At 39.4% G+C, this 20338-nt stretch overlaps 2 protein-coding genes across 2 annotated transcripts; one reads left to right on the plus strand and one right to left on the minus strand.

Annotated features, from left to right (window-relative positions):
* Positions 1-220: 220 nt before the first annotated feature.
* On the plus strand, positions 221-6577 carry LOC122007221 (heat shock 70 kDa protein 15-like). Its single transcript, XM_042563035.1, has 10 exons — positions 221-390; positions 650-1845; positions 2071-2298; positions 2506-2601; positions 2670-2864; positions 5212-5406; positions 5486-5632; positions 5700-5849; positions 5941-6071; positions 6195-6577. Exons 2-10 carry the CDS (start codon positions 676-678, stop codon positions 6418-6420), a joined length of 2538 nt encoding a protein of 845 aa, XP_042418969.1. The 5' UTR covers positions 221-390; positions 650-675; the 3' UTR covers positions 6421-6577.
* A 1126-nt stretch (positions 6578-7703) lies between these two features.
* Positions 7704-10085, minus strand: LOC122007222. Its single transcript, XM_042563036.1, has one exon. The coding sequence runs from the start codon at positions 9963-9965 to the stop codon at positions 7953-7955; it is 2013 nt and encodes a 670-aa protein (XP_042418970.1). The 5' UTR covers positions 9966-10085; the 3' UTR covers positions 7704-7952.
* Between the last annotated feature and the right edge of the window lie 10253 nt (positions 10086-20338).

Here is a 20338-nt window from a genome sequence, read left to right on the forward strand (position 1 = left end):
GGCTCAGTCCGCCGAAAGCGAGCAGCAGGTCCGGTCCAAACTACCCCTCCCCGGCCCACCGCGCGCCACGTGTTGTCGTGCTCGGCCGACGATTGCGAAAACTTGGCCGTGTCAACTTGCCAATCCTGACCGCAGATCAAGCGTGACGTGTGTCGATCGACGGTCATAAACGGTTGCTCTTCCTGCGAGCCGGTATTGCTAAGCCTCACGGAGAGGATGGTTCTAGAAAGAGCGAGCGCCTCGCCCTAGTGCGCGCTTATATGCGATCATCCCTCTCGCCTTTGCTTCTGCGCGAGGGAAATTTCATCGGCTCCGGTGACGACCAGGAAGAATATCTCGATCCAGCGAGGTTCAGCAGCCGCTTCGCGCCCGCTCTGCGGTTTCCTGTTGGTACGATCCGAATTCTGCGTTTCTCCGTGCCAAATCCTTAATTCTTTACCTCTTCTCTGTTGTTTGTTCTGTTGTTTGACCAATCTCTGTAGGTCGAAACCTTAGATCACATAGAGCGTCCTGTTTGATCGGACTTGTTGTTAGATTATTATATTAGCGTCGTAGTGTAACTGTAAGATCTATTTTTCTTAACCACAAATGTGCTTTTTTTTCGCATTTTTGAGATCCGCCTAACTGAAACTCGCTTCTTTGATCGCAGATCTCTGGGTATAGTAGATATCGAAAATGAGCGTTGTGGGATTTGATGTTGGGAACGAGAGCGGCATTGTTGCGGTGGCAAGGCAACGCGGGATCGATGTGGTTCTGAATGATGAATCAAAACGTGAGACCCCTGCCATTGTCTGCTTCGGCGAGAAACAGCGTTTTATCGGGACTGCAGGTGCAGCATCGTCTACTATGAACCCTAAGAATTCCATCTCACAGATCAAGCGTCTTTTGGGTCGGAAGTTTTCGGACCCTGAGGTACAGAGAGATATCCAGTCCTTCCCGTTTAAGGTCACTGAAGGACTTGATGGGTTTCCGTTGATTCATGCAAACTATTTAGGTGAAGTGAGGGCGTTTACTCCGACCCAAGTTCTTGCAATGATTCTGTCTAACCTGAAGAGCATTGCAGAGAACAATCTAAATGCAGCAGTTGTTGATTGTTGCATTGGTATTCCAGTCTACTTCAATGATTTACAGAGGAGAGCGATGTTAGATGCTTCTACAATAGCTGGCTTGCGTCCTCTCCGCCTGTTCCATGAGACAACTGCAACTGCATTGGCTTATGGTATTTATAAGACAGATTTGCCAGAGAATGATCAAATCAATGTGGCTTTTGTTGATGTGGGGCATGCAAGCATGCAGGTGTGCGTGGCTGGGTACAAGAAGGGACAACTGAAGATATTGGCTCATTCTTATGATCAGTCTCTTGGTGGGAGAGATTTCGATGAGGTTCTTTTTAAGCACTTTGCTGCTAAGTTCAAGGATGAGTACAAAATTGATGTGTATCAGAATGCCAGGGCCTGTATCAGACTCCGAGCAGCATGTGAGAAGCTAAAGAAGGTTCTCAGCGCAAACCCTGAGGCTCCACTAAACATTGAGTGTCTGATGGATGAAAAGGACGTGAGGGGTTTTATCAAAAGAGAAGAGTTTGAGCAGATAAGCATTCCCATCTTGGAGCGTGTCAAAGGACCATTGGAGAAAGCCCTTGCTGAAGCTGGGTTGAGTCAGGAGAATATTCACTCTGTTGAAGTTGTTGGATCAGGCTCTCGTGTTCCAGCTATTATCAAGATTTTGACAGATTTCTTTGGCAAAGAACCTAGGCGAACTATGAATGCAAGTGAGTGTGTTGCTCGTGGTTGTGCCCTTGAATGTGCCATTCTAAGCCCCACATTCAAAGTGCGGGAATTTCAGGTACTAAATCTATTTGCATCTTTATTTTGATCTATAAAACTACGTGCTACTATTGTATTGGCATAAAGTTTGATCAAATTAGGCCATCTAACTTGCCAGGATGGATTTAGGATGCAAATGTATATTTTATTTAGGTTAACCCATATTCTGATCATTTTTTTTCTGCCCAATGTTATTGCTATTATTGATTTGTGCATACAAACTTTGTAAAATTGATTTATACAGGTTCATGATAGCTTCCCTTTCTCAATAGCCTTAACATGGAAAGGATCCGCTACTGACACAGAGAATGGTGGAATAGAAAACCAGCAGTCTACAGTTGTTTTTCCAAAACGGAACCCAATCCCCAGTGTCAAAGCTCTTACATTCTTTCGGTGTGGTACATTTTCTGTTGATGTTGTATATGCAGATGCAGGTGATGCACAAGTTCCTGCAAAGATTAGCACTTACACGGTAATCATTTTTCTTGACACGATATTACAAACATGCAGTGACTTTTTTTGTGAACTAAAGTTATTATTTTAAGAGTTTAAGTTCCAAAATTTCTTCGGAGATAATTTTATTTGTTTCAATCTTGTAAACATGAGGCAGGGCTAGCTTGATATTGCCAAAAGTGTTTAAATCTTTGCTGCTTTTAACAATTCTAAACCTTCTTTGCAGATTGGACAGTTCCAGTCGAGCACTGGAGAGCGGGCTAAGGTGAAAGTGAAAGTACGCTTAAATCTGCATGGAATTGTTTCAGTTGACTCAGCCACCGTAAGTACATTAATTTCAATTTTATTGTAACAACCTCATTGTTACCATAATTAAACTTGGTTCTACAGTTGGAGGAAGTTGAAATCCCAGTCTTGGCTGAAGAACCGTCTAAGGAATCTGCAAAAATGGATACAGATGGAGTAACTGATTCCTCAAAAACTGAAACTGATGTAAACATGGAAGATGCAAAGACTTCTGGTGGGATTGACAATGGAGAGCCAGAGTCCAAGGAGAAGCCCGTAGAGATGGAAACTGACAAAAAGGTTTGTAAATTCTTAATTTCTCAGCTGCATGCATGTTGTCTCTCTTTTAACATGTTGTTTTCTTATTATAGCAATTTGTTTGGCACTTCAGCAGTTTAGGTTATAAACCTTTAGTAGCCTGGCCCATGATGTTTGGTAGTGGAGACACTTAATATACCCTTCGTAGATTAACCAAGGAAAATTTAGGAGACTTGTTTAAGCTGGCTCTCCTGTGGTTTTTTCTGGTTGCCGCTATTAACATTTATTCAATATGTTATATCCTAACCCTTGCAAAACAAAAGATGGGTTTACTAAAAAACATGATCATCATATTATATAGGCATTCTGTTTATATGCATGTTGTTGTGGAAACACACATCAATCTAGCATTAGTCACAGACTGTATGATCTTCCATGTTTCTATCTGTTATTTACACGTGCACACACATCAATCTATACTATTCTCACTAATCTTTAAGCGCGTTATCTTTTGGTATTAAACCATTAAATATTCACTTTATCATTCAGTCTGGATTTCCAATAGTGTACTCCTGAAGCTATGAAGCTTGGTGCAACTAGTAGGTTCTTTGCTTAGTTGCATTATTGAAGGTTAATGTATGTGAATTCAATCGGCATATGCAGATGTATGCTATTTGGTAAAACATTGCAAATGCATATTCATATGCAGATATGTAGTTCTGAGAAAGATCGCATGCACAAGAAGTTGGATGCAATTCCTTGGGCATATTTGCTGTCGAGTTTATGAGAATTTAAAAAAATAAATTGAAATGAATATTATTTCTTGCCAATTCCTTTGAGGTGTGGCACAAGCCTAAATCATTCCTAATTGTTGTTCTACTTCTCTATTAAGGTGTTATCTCTATTGGAGAGTTTAACACTTTCGAGTGTGGGTCATGGATTGGGTGTCAGTCACAAAGTTAGGCTAAGTCAGGTTATTTGAGGATGAAAATGGACAACCTACAAGGGTACAGTCATGAAAGGGCCTGATGAGGTTATAATTTGATAATTAAGTTAAAGTGAGTGCACCAGATTTGTGAGTCAAAGCTCTTAATGTGGTAATTTGGTGTTTTGCTGAGTGTTGCAATTTATAGGGCTGCAATGCATCGCTTGAGTGTTTTGCTGATTTGATGTTTGTGGTCATATTTGTAATCCCTTTGTAGCAAAAGGTGATTACGTTCACCCCAGACGCCCTTCAAAGTCCGTCCCGAGGTTATGTGAAGGGAGATAAATTATGGAGTCGACTTATAGCCGATCGCCAAGTGGCTAGAGAGTGGGAGAGGTTTTTTTCCCGCATGTGTCCATTAGGAATTAACCCTTTGCCCTATTGTAGCAAAGCTGCCATCTACATTTGTAACCCCCATTATATGGTCCAAGAGAGCATTTAATGTTGTCCCCTCGGATGAGTCTAGTGGTTAGCGCATGAGGTGTTGCCACAGAAGAGATTACCGGGCGCCGAACCAGCTGGGGTTCGAATCTCGGCAAAGCCGAGATAAATACCTCCCTTATGTGCTAATCACTATTCCAAAGGCTAGTAGCCGCCCATGATTTACCTTCTCCATGTTGGCCTGGGACGGGTTGGTGGGGGCGTTGGGGGCGAGCGTATTCGCCTTTTGCCACCAAGAGGGCATTTAATATTTGTTTGGCCATTGCATCTAATGCCAGATAGGCTGCCGCCTTGGCCTGGACAAGAATAATCCTGTTGCTACATGGTGGCTTTGGATTGGCTGGACATGCTTCATGGTGATTTTGTTGATAACGTACCTATTGTTGTGACCTTGAACCAAATCTAGTAAGAAATCTCATAATGAAGTTGAGTGGCCTGTTGGTAGGAATCTGAGTTGGATGAGTAGGTTGCCTGATTGGTCTGAATTGGAGTTTACTAGCTGGTTCGAGTTCAGAACGTCTGAGATTGAGTTGGAGTTGTGACCCCATCAAGTCCAAAATGGGAATAGCATGAAACTGTGTGTCTCCATCAAGTCCAAAATGGTAATAATATGAAACTATATTCTCAGTTTTTCATAATAATGTTGGCGAAAATTGATATGTTCAGAAAATCAGTACAGGCAGTGCTATATTTAGTTTTTTCTTATAAAAAGACTATTTTGTCGATATTCATTTTCTTTGGGCATGCTGTACCTTTGTTGTTGACTGGTTAGATCAATCACAAGGTAAATGATATTCAGGTTTAGTATTGAAATCCTATGCTTTATTCCTTTTTATGTCTATTAACCATGTCTTCTTCTATTTCGGTGCCTATTTCTGCTTAGAAGTGATACTGCTAAGCTTTACTTTTTTGATTGATCTAAGTTCGGTGTTTAATTATATTGGTAATGTTTATATATCCCAGGTTGAAGCTACCAAAAAGAAAGTTAAGAAAACCAATATTCCTGTTGCTGAGACAGTCTACGGTGGGCTGTCAGCTGATGAATTGCAGAAGGCAGTCGAAAAGGAGTTTGAAATGGCACTTCAGGATAGAGTAATGGAGGAAACAAAAGACAAGAAAAATGCCGTTGAGGCATATGTGTATGACATGCGGAACAAGGTAATATATCTTTCTTACTATGATTGTTGGATATACCCAGAGTCCTTTCGTTAAGATTCTAACAGCTATCCATGTTCAGCTTTATGATAAGTATGAGGCATTTGTAACATCACCAGAGAAAGATGAGCTTGTTGCAAAGCTTCAGGAAGTTGAGGATTGGCTCTATGAAGATGGTGAAGATGAAACTAAAGGTGTTTATGTTGCTAAACTCGAGGAACTTCAAAAGGTAAAACATTTGCGTTTGACCTTGTAGATCGAGTGTAAACAATCTGATGGCATTTTTTGCAATGCAGCAAGGTAATCCGATAGAGGAGCGGTACAGGGAGTGGACAGACAGAGGTCCAGCAGTCGATCAACTTGCTTATTGCATCAATAGTTTCAGAGCAGCAGCTTTGTCGAACGATCCCAAGTTTGACCACATTGATCTAGCAGAGAAGCAGAAGGTAACCTTTTTTCTCACTGCTACACTTCCTACTTCCGATGTTCAATTTGAAAAAGGAGTTGATAAAGTAAATGCTGATGCATGTTCTGCAGGTGGTTAGTGAGTGTGGCGAAGCAGAAGCATGGCTGCGGGAGAAACAGCAGCAGCAGAATGCCTTGCCCAAACATGCCAATCCTATTCTTCTCTCCGCCGATATCAAAAGAAAGGCAGAGTCCTTGGACAGGTAAAATTTGACTATTTAAATAGGAATTAGATCTGGTTTTGGGATGTTAACTCAGCTACTCCAATACAGTCTCACTATCGTGCAACAATTTTTTAATTTGTTGGATTTACAAATGATTGACAGGTTTTGCAAGCCGATAATGACAAAGCCACGGCCTGCTCCACCAAAACCTCAGACCCCTCCGACTCCAACACCGGGCGAGCAATCTCAAACCTCTGAGCCACACAACGAAGGAGAGGATGAGGATGCATCGGCGGAGCCCATGTCTGATGACGGTAGTCAAGAACCCCTGGCAGCGGCTGCTGAGCCAATGGACACTGATAAGGCAGAGAATGCCCCCCCAGCCTAGAAACATCGAACTTATGAGTCTTAATAGCGGAGATGATGTGTTGATGTTTCTGGAGATTTATAGTATTTGTATCTCTCCTAGAACTTAGCAGTGTAATCATAAATTAGTTCCATGTGATCTGAACTCCCAGGTACGATAGTTCATGAGGTTTTAGTCATCATGCTCTACACTCAAATTTATAGAATTTGTTTTCCATTTTTTTAGCATCTCTTGTTCATGTTTTCTCCAAATTATATTCATAGTTCTGAAATCAGCATTCTGTCTTTCGTGCAACTTTCTCACAAGGAAAACACACGGCATTCAAATAAAAGCTTTTTCGACACTTTATATTTTACTGTAACTTTCTTACAATAGGACATCTGACATCCAATTGAGGTTTATTCTACTTTCTTACAGTGCAATTCTTAAATCGAAAGTTGCCTTTAACTGGTATGAACTGTTTTGACATCGTATTGGATTAGAGTTGAAGAAGGAAGATAATGAAGTATAGGAAGAAAATATTATTTGTGTTGATCATGATTTTAAATCTGGTGTCACGCCTGTTAACAGATGTCAGAAAAAGAAATTTTACTGAAAATTTGTACAAGATATTTAAACTACTGCTCAGTCTAATAATAATTAGAATTTACTTGTCTTCTTAAGTTGCTTTAAAATCATTTGCTTCAAAAATAGAATGAAAATTATAATATTATGGAATGAGTATGAAAGTGAATGAGAAAAGAGAAAATATAATGAGCGAGAATAAGAAGAGAGAAAGTGATACGAAAAAAAAATTAAATAAATATATTATTTCATTGCTACATAAATTTTTAAATTTCATTCTAAAATTTTAACTTTATTTCCATCAACCAAATATAATATTTAGAAATAAATCTATTCACTCGTTCCCAAACCCCTAAATTAAATATCATCTTAATATCATTTGTTTAAATTACTTCTCCGTTGACAATCCTTTGAATAACATTCATATGACACACAAACCTACAACACTTTCCAACAATTTAATAAATAGGATAAGAAATAAAAAAAATATATAAAAAAATAACGATTACATCTATTAAGCAAAATTAATTACGTTTAAGATAGTTGTACTAAAAAATTATGATAAATATGTATATTACGCCAGGAAAAAAAACAATAAAATTTATTTAAATATAAATAATAATATAATAGAAAATAGTCATTGGAAGATCTATATAATCGATCTCATCTTGGAAAAAAAACTCAGTTGTTATTGTTCAACATATGCCACACAAGTCTTTTCCTAAATATCCTTGAGATTCTGAAGAGAAGCATAGTTTGCATTTATGTGTTTATCCTACACAAATTCAGCAGAGACTTTTGCATGTTCAGATCCCAATTATGCAAATTGATTCATGCACAACAGTCGCAAACAAAAAAAGGGTGATCCAAAAAGAGATTCATAACAGATACAACATAGCGAGCAAGCAAGAGATTGGCTTCAGAAACAACCTCAGAGAATAAATATGCAATGAAGATGTTATAGTTATTGCAAAACTCAAAGGCCATTGTCAAAATTGTTTTCTCTTGCTCCTAAACACCTTGTCCTTCTTCGCATAAACATAGGAGAAACCGAGAAGGAACACACCAAACAGAGAGAGTGATACCCATGGGAATGGTGGATCCTTGAAACACACAAGCGAAGCCTCCAGCTTTTGTGATGCCTCATAAACTAGTGTGTGTATAGCGTATAGATCATGATCGGAAGACCGCACGAAGTACATGGCTTTCTCGAAATCAAACTGGGAGATAGCAGAAATAACCTTTTCCAACTTGTACTTGAGCAAATTCCACCTCTGAACAAACGCTACATGCTTATTATCCTTGAGAAGCTTCCTATCTCCACCATGTGCAGCCATGGATTGCAATACATCGATGGCACTTGTGATCGTGTAATTCAATGCAGTGAGAAGAACATTTCTCCGCGCTGCGTCTCTCTGAGCAAACGACAGCGATAGAGAGTCAGAAAAGGGCCCAAATGGAGTTTGGCCAACACTCCAAGTGTAGTCGACCATGGTGGTGTTGTGCTGTGAGCTCCATGACTGGTGGGTAGGCGAAACTCCCCACATACTCTGAAGCACAGAACCGATGACCGAACGGTCTAGGTTACGCGTCTGGGTAATCACATGCCGGCCGTTGCAGCTGTAGTCACTCACTGTTTGTGAGCTCTTGGTCCTCACAGCAATGACCATGTTTCTAAATGCAACTGACTGGTGGTACCGATCGAGCAAAAGGAGCTTATCGTAATCCAAATCGAAAACATATACTGGAAGGACCTTGCCATAATCTTCCTCTGGGATTTGCACAGCACGGTGCAGTTCTTCCACTGAGTCTGAAAGTATCTGATGCAGGCGTTTTGAGTCCAGATACTCGCTCACAATTAGGGTGTAATTTTCAAACAGGAAGCGCGAAGTGTATGAACTCATTGATCGGCTGATTGCAAAAGAGCAAATTGGGCAATCTGAGAATCTTACACTGTATGATTTGAACTCCAAAGATTGTTCCTTGTATGCGAGTTCACTTTCTTTCAGCGTCTGTTGAATGAGGCTCCAGTCGAGGCCATCCTTGACTGGATCAGCTCCATGAACATGGATGAATTGGATCACGAGGGAGTTCTCGTAGAAGACTGGAATTCTCAGAGAAGGAACTAGCAGAGCTTTGTATGCGCTGAGGACCAGAGAGGTGAGATCTGAAAGGAAATTCCTTTCGGACTTCGGCCGTCCATGGCCGGAGGCCAGAGGATGGAATTCACTTCGGGAAATCACGCCTTCGCCAGATATAGCCGGGCCGTAGTCTACTGGTCCTGCAGCGAGGTCGATCCACACATACCTTTCTTTCCCAGTCCACAGAGTTCCCAAGCACTTGGTGAAGGCGATCGAGGAATCCCTGGAATCGACGGAATAGGCATAGGGTTTGGATTGAGTGCCGAGATTGAGCAAATAGATGTAGAACCCTGGCGCAGAATTCGAATTCTCTTTCTGAAAATCCTGCTCTATGATCTGGTCGACCGTGGAGTAGGGAACGGAGAGAAAGGCCGATCGATACAGCGGCAAAGTGGAGGATTCGATCTGAGACCGGATCGCGTCCGATATCTTCGATCCGAGAGTCGACGGAGAGGGATCCAGGTGAAGGGTGTGCCCGACGGCGAGATGGTGCGGGGAGGCACCGATAACGTTGTACCGATCGGAGGCGACGGCCGCCGCGGCGAAGGACCGGAGGAGATCGGGCGCGGCGGAGGAGAAGCTGCCCACGAGCTTCACGTAGACAGGGACGGAGATCCGGTAAGAAAGGAGATCCGAAACGAGGGCAGCATGGTCGGAGGGCGGAAGAGTGGCGGCGATCGAGCGTTTGAGGGAGGCGGGAAGGGCGGCGAATGAGTCGGCGGAGGCGGAGGGGTCGCGGCGGTACTCGCTGGTCAGAAAGGTGTCGAGGCCAAGGGCGGTGGCCGCCGCCCCCGCCACGGGCGCGGCGGTGATGGAGGTGAGGACGAGGAAGAGGGAGATGGAAACCTGGGCTTCGTACATCGCCGGCGGCGAAAGGGAAGATGGACCCCAAGTCCACAAATCGTGAGAGAAATAAAGGTTCGCGGAATCGGTGTGACTCGGGCGAGTTGGGGTGAGTCGTGGTTTCCGACTCGTTCAAGTCAGGCCAGGATCGGTGTGACTAGGGCGAGTCAGGCCATGAAATTTATTGTTTGTACTGAGTCAAGCAGTTGTTATTACAATATCATAAATTTATTTTTTTAAAAAAAATTATTTATTTATAAATTTAATAAAATTTTCTTATGGTAAATTATTTAGGAATAATTCATAATTTATATTCATAAATATTACTGTTCAATTATATCCATTTAATTAATTATATATATATTTGAACGTCTCACCTCACCAACTCTCCATAAAATCCATAAAATCCATAAAATCCATAAAATGACAAATATTCTTGGTATATTATTCATTTCTAATCCACGCATTAAATCCTGACATAATCTATCATCTACAGCTGTATTTGATGAACGGTAATTAGTTTTGTAATATAATAAGGATTATATTATAATGTTGATTATTTTATTTGATATAATTTTAAATTTATAATATAATATAATTTAATTTAGATTTTAAAAAATAATAAAATTTTGTAATCTGGATTACCAGACTAATATTATGTAATCTAATTACATTATAATCCTAAGATTTAGGGAGCGTTTGGTTTAGGGGAATAGGAGTGGAGAATAGGAATGAGAATCATTGATTGTCATTGTTAATGTTTGGATTATAGAAATAGAAATATAAATAAAGGAATGAATCCTTGAAATTGGGTAATATCTCATTCCCATGTACCTTCCATTCAATGAGTCATTACCCTATTTTCATCAATCAAAATATTCTCTTATTCCAAAAATACCCTTAACCTAAAACTAAAATTTTATCCCTTAATATCAAATATCAAAATATATTTATTTATTTTTTTTCATATCATTTCTCTTTCCTTGTTCTCTCTCATCATATTTTCTCTCATTATATTTTCACACTTTTTCTCTCCTTAATCTCTCCTATCACACTCTCTTTCCTCTTTTTTTCTCATTACACTTTATCTCTCATCATACTTTCTCTCTCCTTAATCTCTTCCATCTCACTTTCTTCCTTCTTTTTTTCTCATCATACTTTCTCTCTCATCATACTTTCTCTCTCCTTAATCTCTCACATCACACTCTATTTTCTCTTTTTTTTTCTCATCACACTTTCGCTCTCATCACACTTTCTCTCTCCTCAATCTCTCTTGTCACACTCCCTCTTTTTTCCCTCAACACACTTTCTCTCTTATTATACTTTCTCTCTCTTCAATCTCTCTTATTGCACTCACTGTTCTCTTTTTTTCTCATCACACTTTCTCTCTCACCATATTTTCTCTCTCCTCAATCTCTCTCATCACACACTCTCTCCTTATTTTTTCTCATTACATTTTCTCTCTCTTCATCCTCTCCCATCATACTTTCTCTCACATCATATTTTCTCTCTTATCTTCTCTCATCATGCTCTCTCCTATCACACTCTCTTTTCTCATTTTCTCTCAACACACTTTCTCTCTCTTCTTTCTCTCTCATCATACTTTCTCTTTCATCATATTTTTCTCTCACATTCATCTTTTTCTCACATCTAATTTTTTCTCTTATTTTTCTTTAAGGGTAAAAAAAGAAATTTTGATTTATTCCGATAGAAAATATGCAACTAACCAAACATTGCTTTTAAAAGTGATATCCATGCTCATACCCATTCCCATTCCACAATACAATGATTTCCATTCCGATTCATATTCCTAGGAAAGAACCAAACGCTCTGTATGCCAAATTATATCTCTAGTCCATTTCTTGCACCAATCGTCGTCGTCGATCGGTGCTGTCACCGACCGCCTGGTGCCATCGCCCACTGCCGCCGATCGCCTGGCGCCGTCGCCCACTGTCGCCGACCGCTTGCCACCGGCGAAGGCGCCATGACCAAAGTCGGTCGTGGCCGCCAACCGTTACCAGCAAAGGTAACAGTATATGTTGTCATTTTATAATAATATTAATTATATTATTTATAAAAAATAATGAACACTAAATAAAAGAATATAATCATCATTGTAATCAAAGATTATATACATAGTATACAATTCTTTCACCAAACATAGTAATGTAATATTAATTACATTACATTACAAATTTAATTACATTTCGCCCAATCAAACACAGCCTATACGAATAAGACAAAATTATATTGTAGCAGTTACAGTTTCGTAGCTATACAATTAACTATAGTAACTATGAAATTGTAGTTGTTACAACAACAATAATTGTAACAGATGCGGTTTCATAACTACTACAATTATTATATACAAAATTATGTTATAGTAGTTACGATTTCATAGCTGCTATAACTATAACAGTTATAACCGCTATAATTTAATAATTGCTACAACAATTAGTTAGTTAAATCAGCTTGTATGAGCTATGAAATCATAGCAGTTGTAATGCATTCAACCGACTCAAGATTTAAGCAGGAGATAACAATATTCGATAGTACTAGAGGATAGTTGGGGTTCACTATGTGAAAATGGGAAATAGACTTCGCCATTGTTTACTTCGGCAATTAATAATTACGAAGTAATATATGATAATCAACTTCAATAATAAATTTAATACAGTAAATATAATTTTAGACTTCGTAGGTTTAAAAATACGGGTATCACTTTTGATTTTATCTGATATTTTATTTCATAATATATATTCGATGAAGTAATAAGTTATAAAATAAAATTTATATATCTAAGTGCTGAAGTAATAAGTGAATGGATTAAAATTTGTGTAATGGCTTGAACCAATTTACTATGTTTTTCCACCAACCCTTCAAGGAGGTTGAAGGCGCTTTCAACAGCTTATAATTGCCCTCTTCTAGTAGTGCATCAAACACAACATTCTAAGAAACTTCTGCTTCTGTGCGCTGCTCCGAAAAAAGCCTTTACGACACCCAAAAGCTCTAACGACGACTCTACTAAAGATTTCATCCTACAAAGCCGTCGGTATTCTTTACTTTTCAAATTGCTTGTAATCATTTAAGACTGTACTTGTCCTCCAATACTCGAAAACCCATCTCGTATGGAGATGAGATCCAAATATCCCATTCAAGAGATCCTTCGGACTCCATCTTCCTCTAGCGCTTTGCTCCCTCAGCGATTAGTCTGTAGAAGAGTCGCCTACTCTAATACCACTTGTTGGGACCTTAACGTTCGCTAGAGGGGGAGGGGGGAAGGGGGGGAGGGGGGGGGGGGGTAAATAGCGTCTCACCCAAATCGTTTGTTTCCGATAATGTTAGTGCACAACGGAATACAAAATAAACTAACAAATAGACAACTAAACTAAAACAAGAAGAATGAAGACAAACAAACCATAAAGACATGCTCGTTTATGTGGTTCAGAGATAAAGCTCCTACTCTACGGTTGTCCGTAAGGTGGATGATCCCGATCCGTAGGTGGCTGATTCTCCAAAAAACTTTTGGCTAGCTCGTGTAGCTCCTTGTGGGTGGAGAAACCTCGCCACAACCTTGTACAAGCACGCTAGATCACTTGAGCATTTGAAAACTATAATTAAGGTTAACCACCATTAATTTCATCAACTTTGACCAATCACCCTGAGCTCTATTAAATAGAGTTCGGGAGGAAAATACCAAGTTATTTTCCCTTCACCAAACGACTTGTAAAAATACCAGTCGACTGAGCCTATGTGGAATTCGATCGTTATAGGCCAACGGCTCGATATTAGTCGATAGGAGTGTAATCGAGCTGAGCCGAGCCGAATTCTTGAATGTTTGAGTTTGACTCGTTTATAATCGAGCCGAACTCGAGCTTTATTTAACGAATATATTCATGTCTCACGAGCTTATTCGTACTTTTATCGAGCCTAAACGAGCTTAATAAATATAAATTATAAATTTAAATATTTATTAAAAACTAAATTATATATTTAGAGAAAATTATAATATTCTTATTAAAATTTATAATTTTATTCTAATAAATAAATTTAATATATTTATCTATATTTTTCATAAGTAGAGTGTAAATTTATAAATTTAATATCAAAATTATTATTTTTTTATTTAAAAGTTGATTCATAAACTTACTAACGAATATGTTCACGAGCTAACGAGTCGAGTTTTGTGAAACTTGAGTTTGGTTTGTTTATCTTAACGAACCTCATTAAACGAGCTCAAACGAGCTTTTATCGAATCGAGCTTTGAATAACTAACGAGTGGCTTAGTTCATTTACACCCCTACCAGTCAACTGATGAAAGTATCAGTCGACTACTTCACATGGGTTGAGCGAAAAGAGGCATTCTGTTCGCTACCAATCGACTGATGAAAACATCAGTCGACTGCTAGAGTAATTGCTACAGTACTGCTATAGTAATTGCTACAGTAAAATCCTAAACCTAGGATTTTAACCCCCGAGTACAATCACTCATCACTCATTCTTGCCCGACCAACCTAGATCTAGCCTTCTAGCCTCCTCCATCAGCCTTGCGTCCCTAGGATGCTTCCCCATCCTCATGCCTTGCCTTCAAGAGCTTCCTTCGACCTTATCATTGTTGTCAGGTCTTCCTTTACCAAGACTTCAACCTTTGCCAAGTCACATTTGGACTTACGTTGCCAAGACTACATACTTGGACTTACATCGCCAAGACTCCTTTTGGACTTTTCTCCTTTGCCAAAATTACACTTGGACTTTCCTTATTGTACCTGTATCCTGCACAATCACAATACATATCAAATACAATAATAAATCTAATTTAAATCTTTGCCCAAACATCAAAACATAGGACACCTAGATTGCTCCACCAACTTGTTGTCTAACAAGTGTGAATGAGCTTGCAGAAAAGTCCTAAGTATTCTTAGGCAAAAGTCCTAGTGGATTCTAGGCAGGTGGAAAATCCTAGGGGGAGGTAGCCCTAGGTTCTAGGGGGGTAGTAACCTTAGGTTATGGGAAGTCCTAGCTGCGGTTAGGTAACGAAATCCTAGTCTGGGGGACTGGGCAAAGCTTTAACGGGTGAGGACGTTGGACGAAATCCTAGAGTCGATCGAGGACTCTAGGTGAAAATCTCAGGAGTCGCGGACACCTGGTGGAAGACTGGACGGGTCTGGATCGAACGTTTAGCATGAAGTCATGACATCTTGGACATTGAGCAAAAGTCCAGTCAGTCTGAAGGACCAATCTGGCAAAAGATAATTTCTCCTTAGAGGAGTAGGTGAGGATGTGTTCCCTATTAAGGGAATAGTAGGCGTCGATTCGACCTAGGATTTCTGGGAAAACCAAAAGTCAAAACCGGATAATCTAAAGACTGTCAACTATTTTGTTATTCGTATTTTATTGTGCTAACTTTATTTTACAGGATATATTTTGCTTGTGAACTAATATGCCTTGTAGGAAGGGAGATGCATAAGAAAATGCTCGGATGAACAGTGTTGGAGGTGCCTTCGGGGCTATTGGAGGTGCCTCGGGTGCCTTAGCCAAAGCTTCGCGCAGGAGGGAGCTGGAGGCGCCTTCCAGGCACTTGAAGACGCCTTCGAGGCACCTGAAGACGCCTTGGATCCCTGATCTAAGTCGCCTTCTACAAGCTTGAAGGCACGTTCGACCGAATAAGTTTCGTAGATTATGGAAATTATCGTTTCCGACGCTGCCGGGATAAACTTCACAGCTGGAGGCGCCTTCAAGGAGGTTGAAGGTGCGTTCAATAGCTTATAATTGCCCTCTTCGAGTAGTGCATTAAACACAACATTCTAAGCAAGTTCTGCTTCTATGCGCTGCTCCGATAAAGCCTCTACGACACCCAAAAGCTCCAACAATGACTCTATTGAAGATTTCATCCTACAAAGTCGTCGGTATTCTTTACTTTTCAAATTTCTTGTAATCATTTACAACTGTACTTGTACTCTGTACGATTGATTAATGATTTCCCATCGAAAGCACTCTCACGTGTAGGCCTTAGAGTAGGAGTCGTCACAAGCTCCGAACCAAGTAAATCTTGGTATTTGCGATTGTTTATTATCTCTTTATTTCCGCTGCCTTATCTCTTCAATTTTGTTTTAAAGCGAAAGTGCAAATCACGGGTGCTATTAACCCCCTTCTCTAGCACATCTCGATCCTACTATCTTGACTTCAAGCCATAAAAGATGAGACAAGTCACACACAATAGGAAGAGAAAAAAAATCAACATACCTTTTCTCCATCAGAATTGGTATTGCATCTCCCACTGTTTTCAACCAGCGCAACAGGCATGAGAGAATCTTAGGAGAGAAAAAAAATGGAAAATATCAAAGGATGCGATTCTTCACCGATAGCAGTAGCACACAGAGTATAAAATGGTGTAAAAATGGCAGAACACTATTAAGGATTCAGAATATTCGTACTATCAAAAATCTATATTATCTAACTGCATATACTTAGACTAGGTGACATCGTAGAATGAGTTAGGACAACTAAATATAACCAGAATAAAACCCTGAACAAATCCAAGGATCAGATGTTGTCCAAACAGAGACATACAGAAAAGCTTATAGAGACACATCAAAGGAAAAGTATGGAAGCACATTGCTAGACTTGGAAACTTGCCAGCAAAGCTCAAAATCACTAGTAACTCCAACAATTGTTCTGGTTGGAAATCGAGTAGCAGTAAAACCATTGAAACAATGACACAATATCATGTGTCCATAAATGGCTACATGCGCATGATGCAGACTACTACTTGTCAAAAACCAGAAGCAAAAACAAAAGCAAAATATCTTGATGACAGATGCAACTTCAATGTGAAGTGAAACAAGTGAATCACCAGGTTAGCATAGTCCTTTCTCCCTGGCCAAGGCTTCAACTCTATGAAGTATGGTCTGCACCCTGTAAGAATAATCAGGTTGACACAAGTATCATACTTTTGTTTGATATTAAATACCAATTGTTTTTATAATCATGATCCAAAACACTTGAAACATAAGCACAATTTTATACAAGTATGTTAAAGGATAGCATGCTCATTTACCTACTAGTCCTTGCCTGCACTTTTCCATGAGTCTTCCACAATAAACTCATCGACTCCCCAATCTTCATAGCTGCAAGATAGAAGTGAAACAAGTTTTAAACTAGCTAAAATCACATGAATCTACTTGAATAAAGCAAGACCACACAATTTTTTTTAGGTATCTATTACCTTCTTTCGGGCATCTGCAACTAATTTCTTTCCAATTTGTTCAATCTTAGATTGCTTCCTTTTTATGGATGGACGACCTCGAGATCTTACTTTTAATGGAGAGTGTATTGCTTTTGCACCAGATGTATATACTTCTTTCAGTTGTTCAACCCTTGAATGCTTAAGATCAATAGCAATTAGTTTTTCCTTCGCGTCTTTTAATATTTCCACTAAAATAGAACAACTGTCATCATTTTTTACACCAAGGTGTTGAACCTCTTATATCAATGGAGTGAGATATTATACCGATGTCTTTCTCCACCATAAACATAATCATCATAGATGTTATTGATACTTTGATACCCACGCTTAATATATTTGCACCATCGGTCCATAATATATTTCATAGGAGCTTCAATCATCTTCATTCTTATCAACACTTTGATCACATGCCTACATAAAATTCCTCGAAATTCAAATAGACGACACACACACTTCAATTAGCAATCTAACTCCGTATAATGAACCATAAAGGAAACTTCTCTTACATGTTCTCCATTTTTTTTCAACATAGTTTCTACTACTTCAAATATTAAAGTTGTTCTTTCTTCCTTCAATAATGAGGCATCACAAAACATCAACCCTCTTATTTCATCTTGGAGTAACTTAAATAAGCTGTTAGTATAGACATTTTGAAATTGTCTTTCAATATGATGACCAAGAATAATCGGCATGATAAAATTAAAAGAAACAAAATCCAAATGTTTTTCATTCTCAATCTTCTTCTTCAAAGCACTATCATACTACTCAAGAACCGATATGTTTGTATTTTTTTTTTGCCTCTGTTTTGTTTTTCTCGACTTTGTTTCATGTTTTTGATTCTGTTTTGTATTTATTTTTTGCCCGACATTTTTTAAATAAATGTAGGTGAGGAAAGTCTCATGATAGAAGAATAAATTAATTCAAATGAGGTAAAGGATAACAATGACCATGCGGTTCAAGACCCATCTCCATCTAGTGTAAATGAAGTCAAGCTTTCTGAGATTGGATTGACATTTTCATCTGAAGAAGAAGTTTGTACTTTTATAATTCTTATGCTCAGAATGTTGGTTTTGGTATTTGTAAATTAGGTGATAGAAATAGAGATGATGGAAAGTAAAAATATTTCTCTATTGGATGTGCCAAAAATGGTAGGAAAGTATCTCAAGCAAAAAATATTTTATACCCTCGACCTTCTACTAAGACAAATTGCAAAGCCAAGATTAATGTTGCTATTCGAAATGATGGGAACTTTGTGTTAACTAGTGTATTCCTTGAACACAATCATACATTGAGCCCTGGAAAGTCATGACATTTTAGATGTAATAAAGTATTGAATTCAACTACTAAGAGAAAATTGAAATTAAGTGATCAAACTAGAATAACATTAAGCAAAAGTTTTCAATCATTTGTAGTTGAGGCTGGAGGCTATGAGAATTTGGCATGTGATGAGAGAAAGTGTAGAAATTATATTTCAAAAGTTAGACGGTTGAGGTTAGGGGATGGAGATACTGAAGCTTTGAGTAATTATTTTTGTCGCATGCAAAGTAGGAACTCAAACTTTTTTTATGTACTTGATTTAGATGGAGAATCTTGAATAAGAAATATATTTTTTGGGCAAATACAAGATGTAGAGCGACGTATGATTACTTTTCTGATGTTGTGACTTTTGATACAACCTATTTGACTAATAGTTATGACATGCCATTTGCTCCATTTGTTGGGGTGAATCATCATGGTCAATCAATTTGGCTGGGATGTGGATTATTATCAAGCAAAGACTCAACAACTTGCATATGGTTCAAATCTTGGTTGACATGTATGCTCGGACGTGCTCCAAAGGCTATAATCGCATACCAATGTCGTGTCATGAGAATTGCAATTGAAGAGATATTTCCAAATTCTCATCATTGTTTGTGGCTTTGGCATATCATGAAAAAACTTTCGACAAAATTAGATGGTCATGCTCGATACAAAATGATAAAGAAACAATTGAAGAACATTGTTTATAACTCGCTTACAGTTGATGAGTGTGATGAGAATTAGTTAAAAATGATTGAGGAGTTTAATTTGGAGAACAATGATTCGTTGAAATCTTTGCATGAAGAACAAAATAGATGGATACTTGTATACGTTAAAGATTACTTTTGGGCAGGTATGCCCACATCTCAAAGAAGTGAAAGTATGAATGCGTTTTTTATGACTACGTCTTGTTGGTGCGGGAAGCATCCGACGATCGAACTCGTGTTTTGATAACGGCAAAGAATTCGAAGTTAAGATGTTTTTTAGTCTAACAAGCCTACTTGAGAATTTCAGGAAAGTCCTAGCTGCGGTTAGGCAAAAGGAAAACCCTAGGGGGCGGTAACCCTAGGTCATAGGGGGTGGTAACCCTATGCGGAAAGTCTTGGCAGGTCGATGGCTTCAGGCAAAAGTCCTAGGGGGTGGTAACCCTAGGTGAAAAGTCCTGGTGTCGCGAACCAGGTGAAAGACTGGACTAGCCGGGGAAGCGGATGTCCAGCAGAAAGTCCGGAAGCATCGAGTGCTGAGCAAAAGTCCAGTCGATCTGGAGGATCGACTGGCAACAGGTAAATCTCCTGAGTGGAGTAGGTGAGGACGCGTTCCCCGCAGAGGGAACAGTAGGCGTCGGGTCGACCTAGGGCTTCCGGCTGGAAATCCAAAGTCAGACTCGGACAGTCCGAAGACTGTCAATTATTACTTATTGTGTTTTATCAAATTCTAACACTGTCTTGCAGGGTATTTTGCTCGGACTAACCTTTGCTTGCAGGTGAGGAGCCTGCTGGAAAAAGGCTGTCCGGACGCCCGGGACCAAACTTTATCCCTGCCGCGACTTCGCCACGTGGAGCATCCTGGTTGGTTGGCCACGTCACACTCCAGGCGCCCGAAAGGGATCCAGGCGCCCGGAACCGCATATAAAAGGAGGGTTGAGGTGCAGCTTCAGATGACAACGAATTCTAAGTGATCTTTCATCAATACGCTGCTCCAAAAGACGCTCCGAAGTGCTACTACAAGTGCCCGACGACCCGAAGCTTCAGAATTAGAACTTCTTGTCGTCGGTATAATTTTTGATAGCTTTTATTTGTACTCATAATTGTAATCTGTTAATGAGCTTATAGTTGTTGCCCACCGG

The sequence above is a fragment of the Zingiber officinale genome, chromosome 7B, assembly GCF_018446385.1.
Source record: "Zingiber officinale cultivar Zhangliang chromosome 7B, Zo_v1.1, whole genome shotgun sequence".
NCBI classification, from domain to species: domain Eukaryota; kingdom Viridiplantae; phylum Streptophyta; class Magnoliopsida; order Zingiberales; family Zingiberaceae; genus Zingiber; species Zingiber officinale.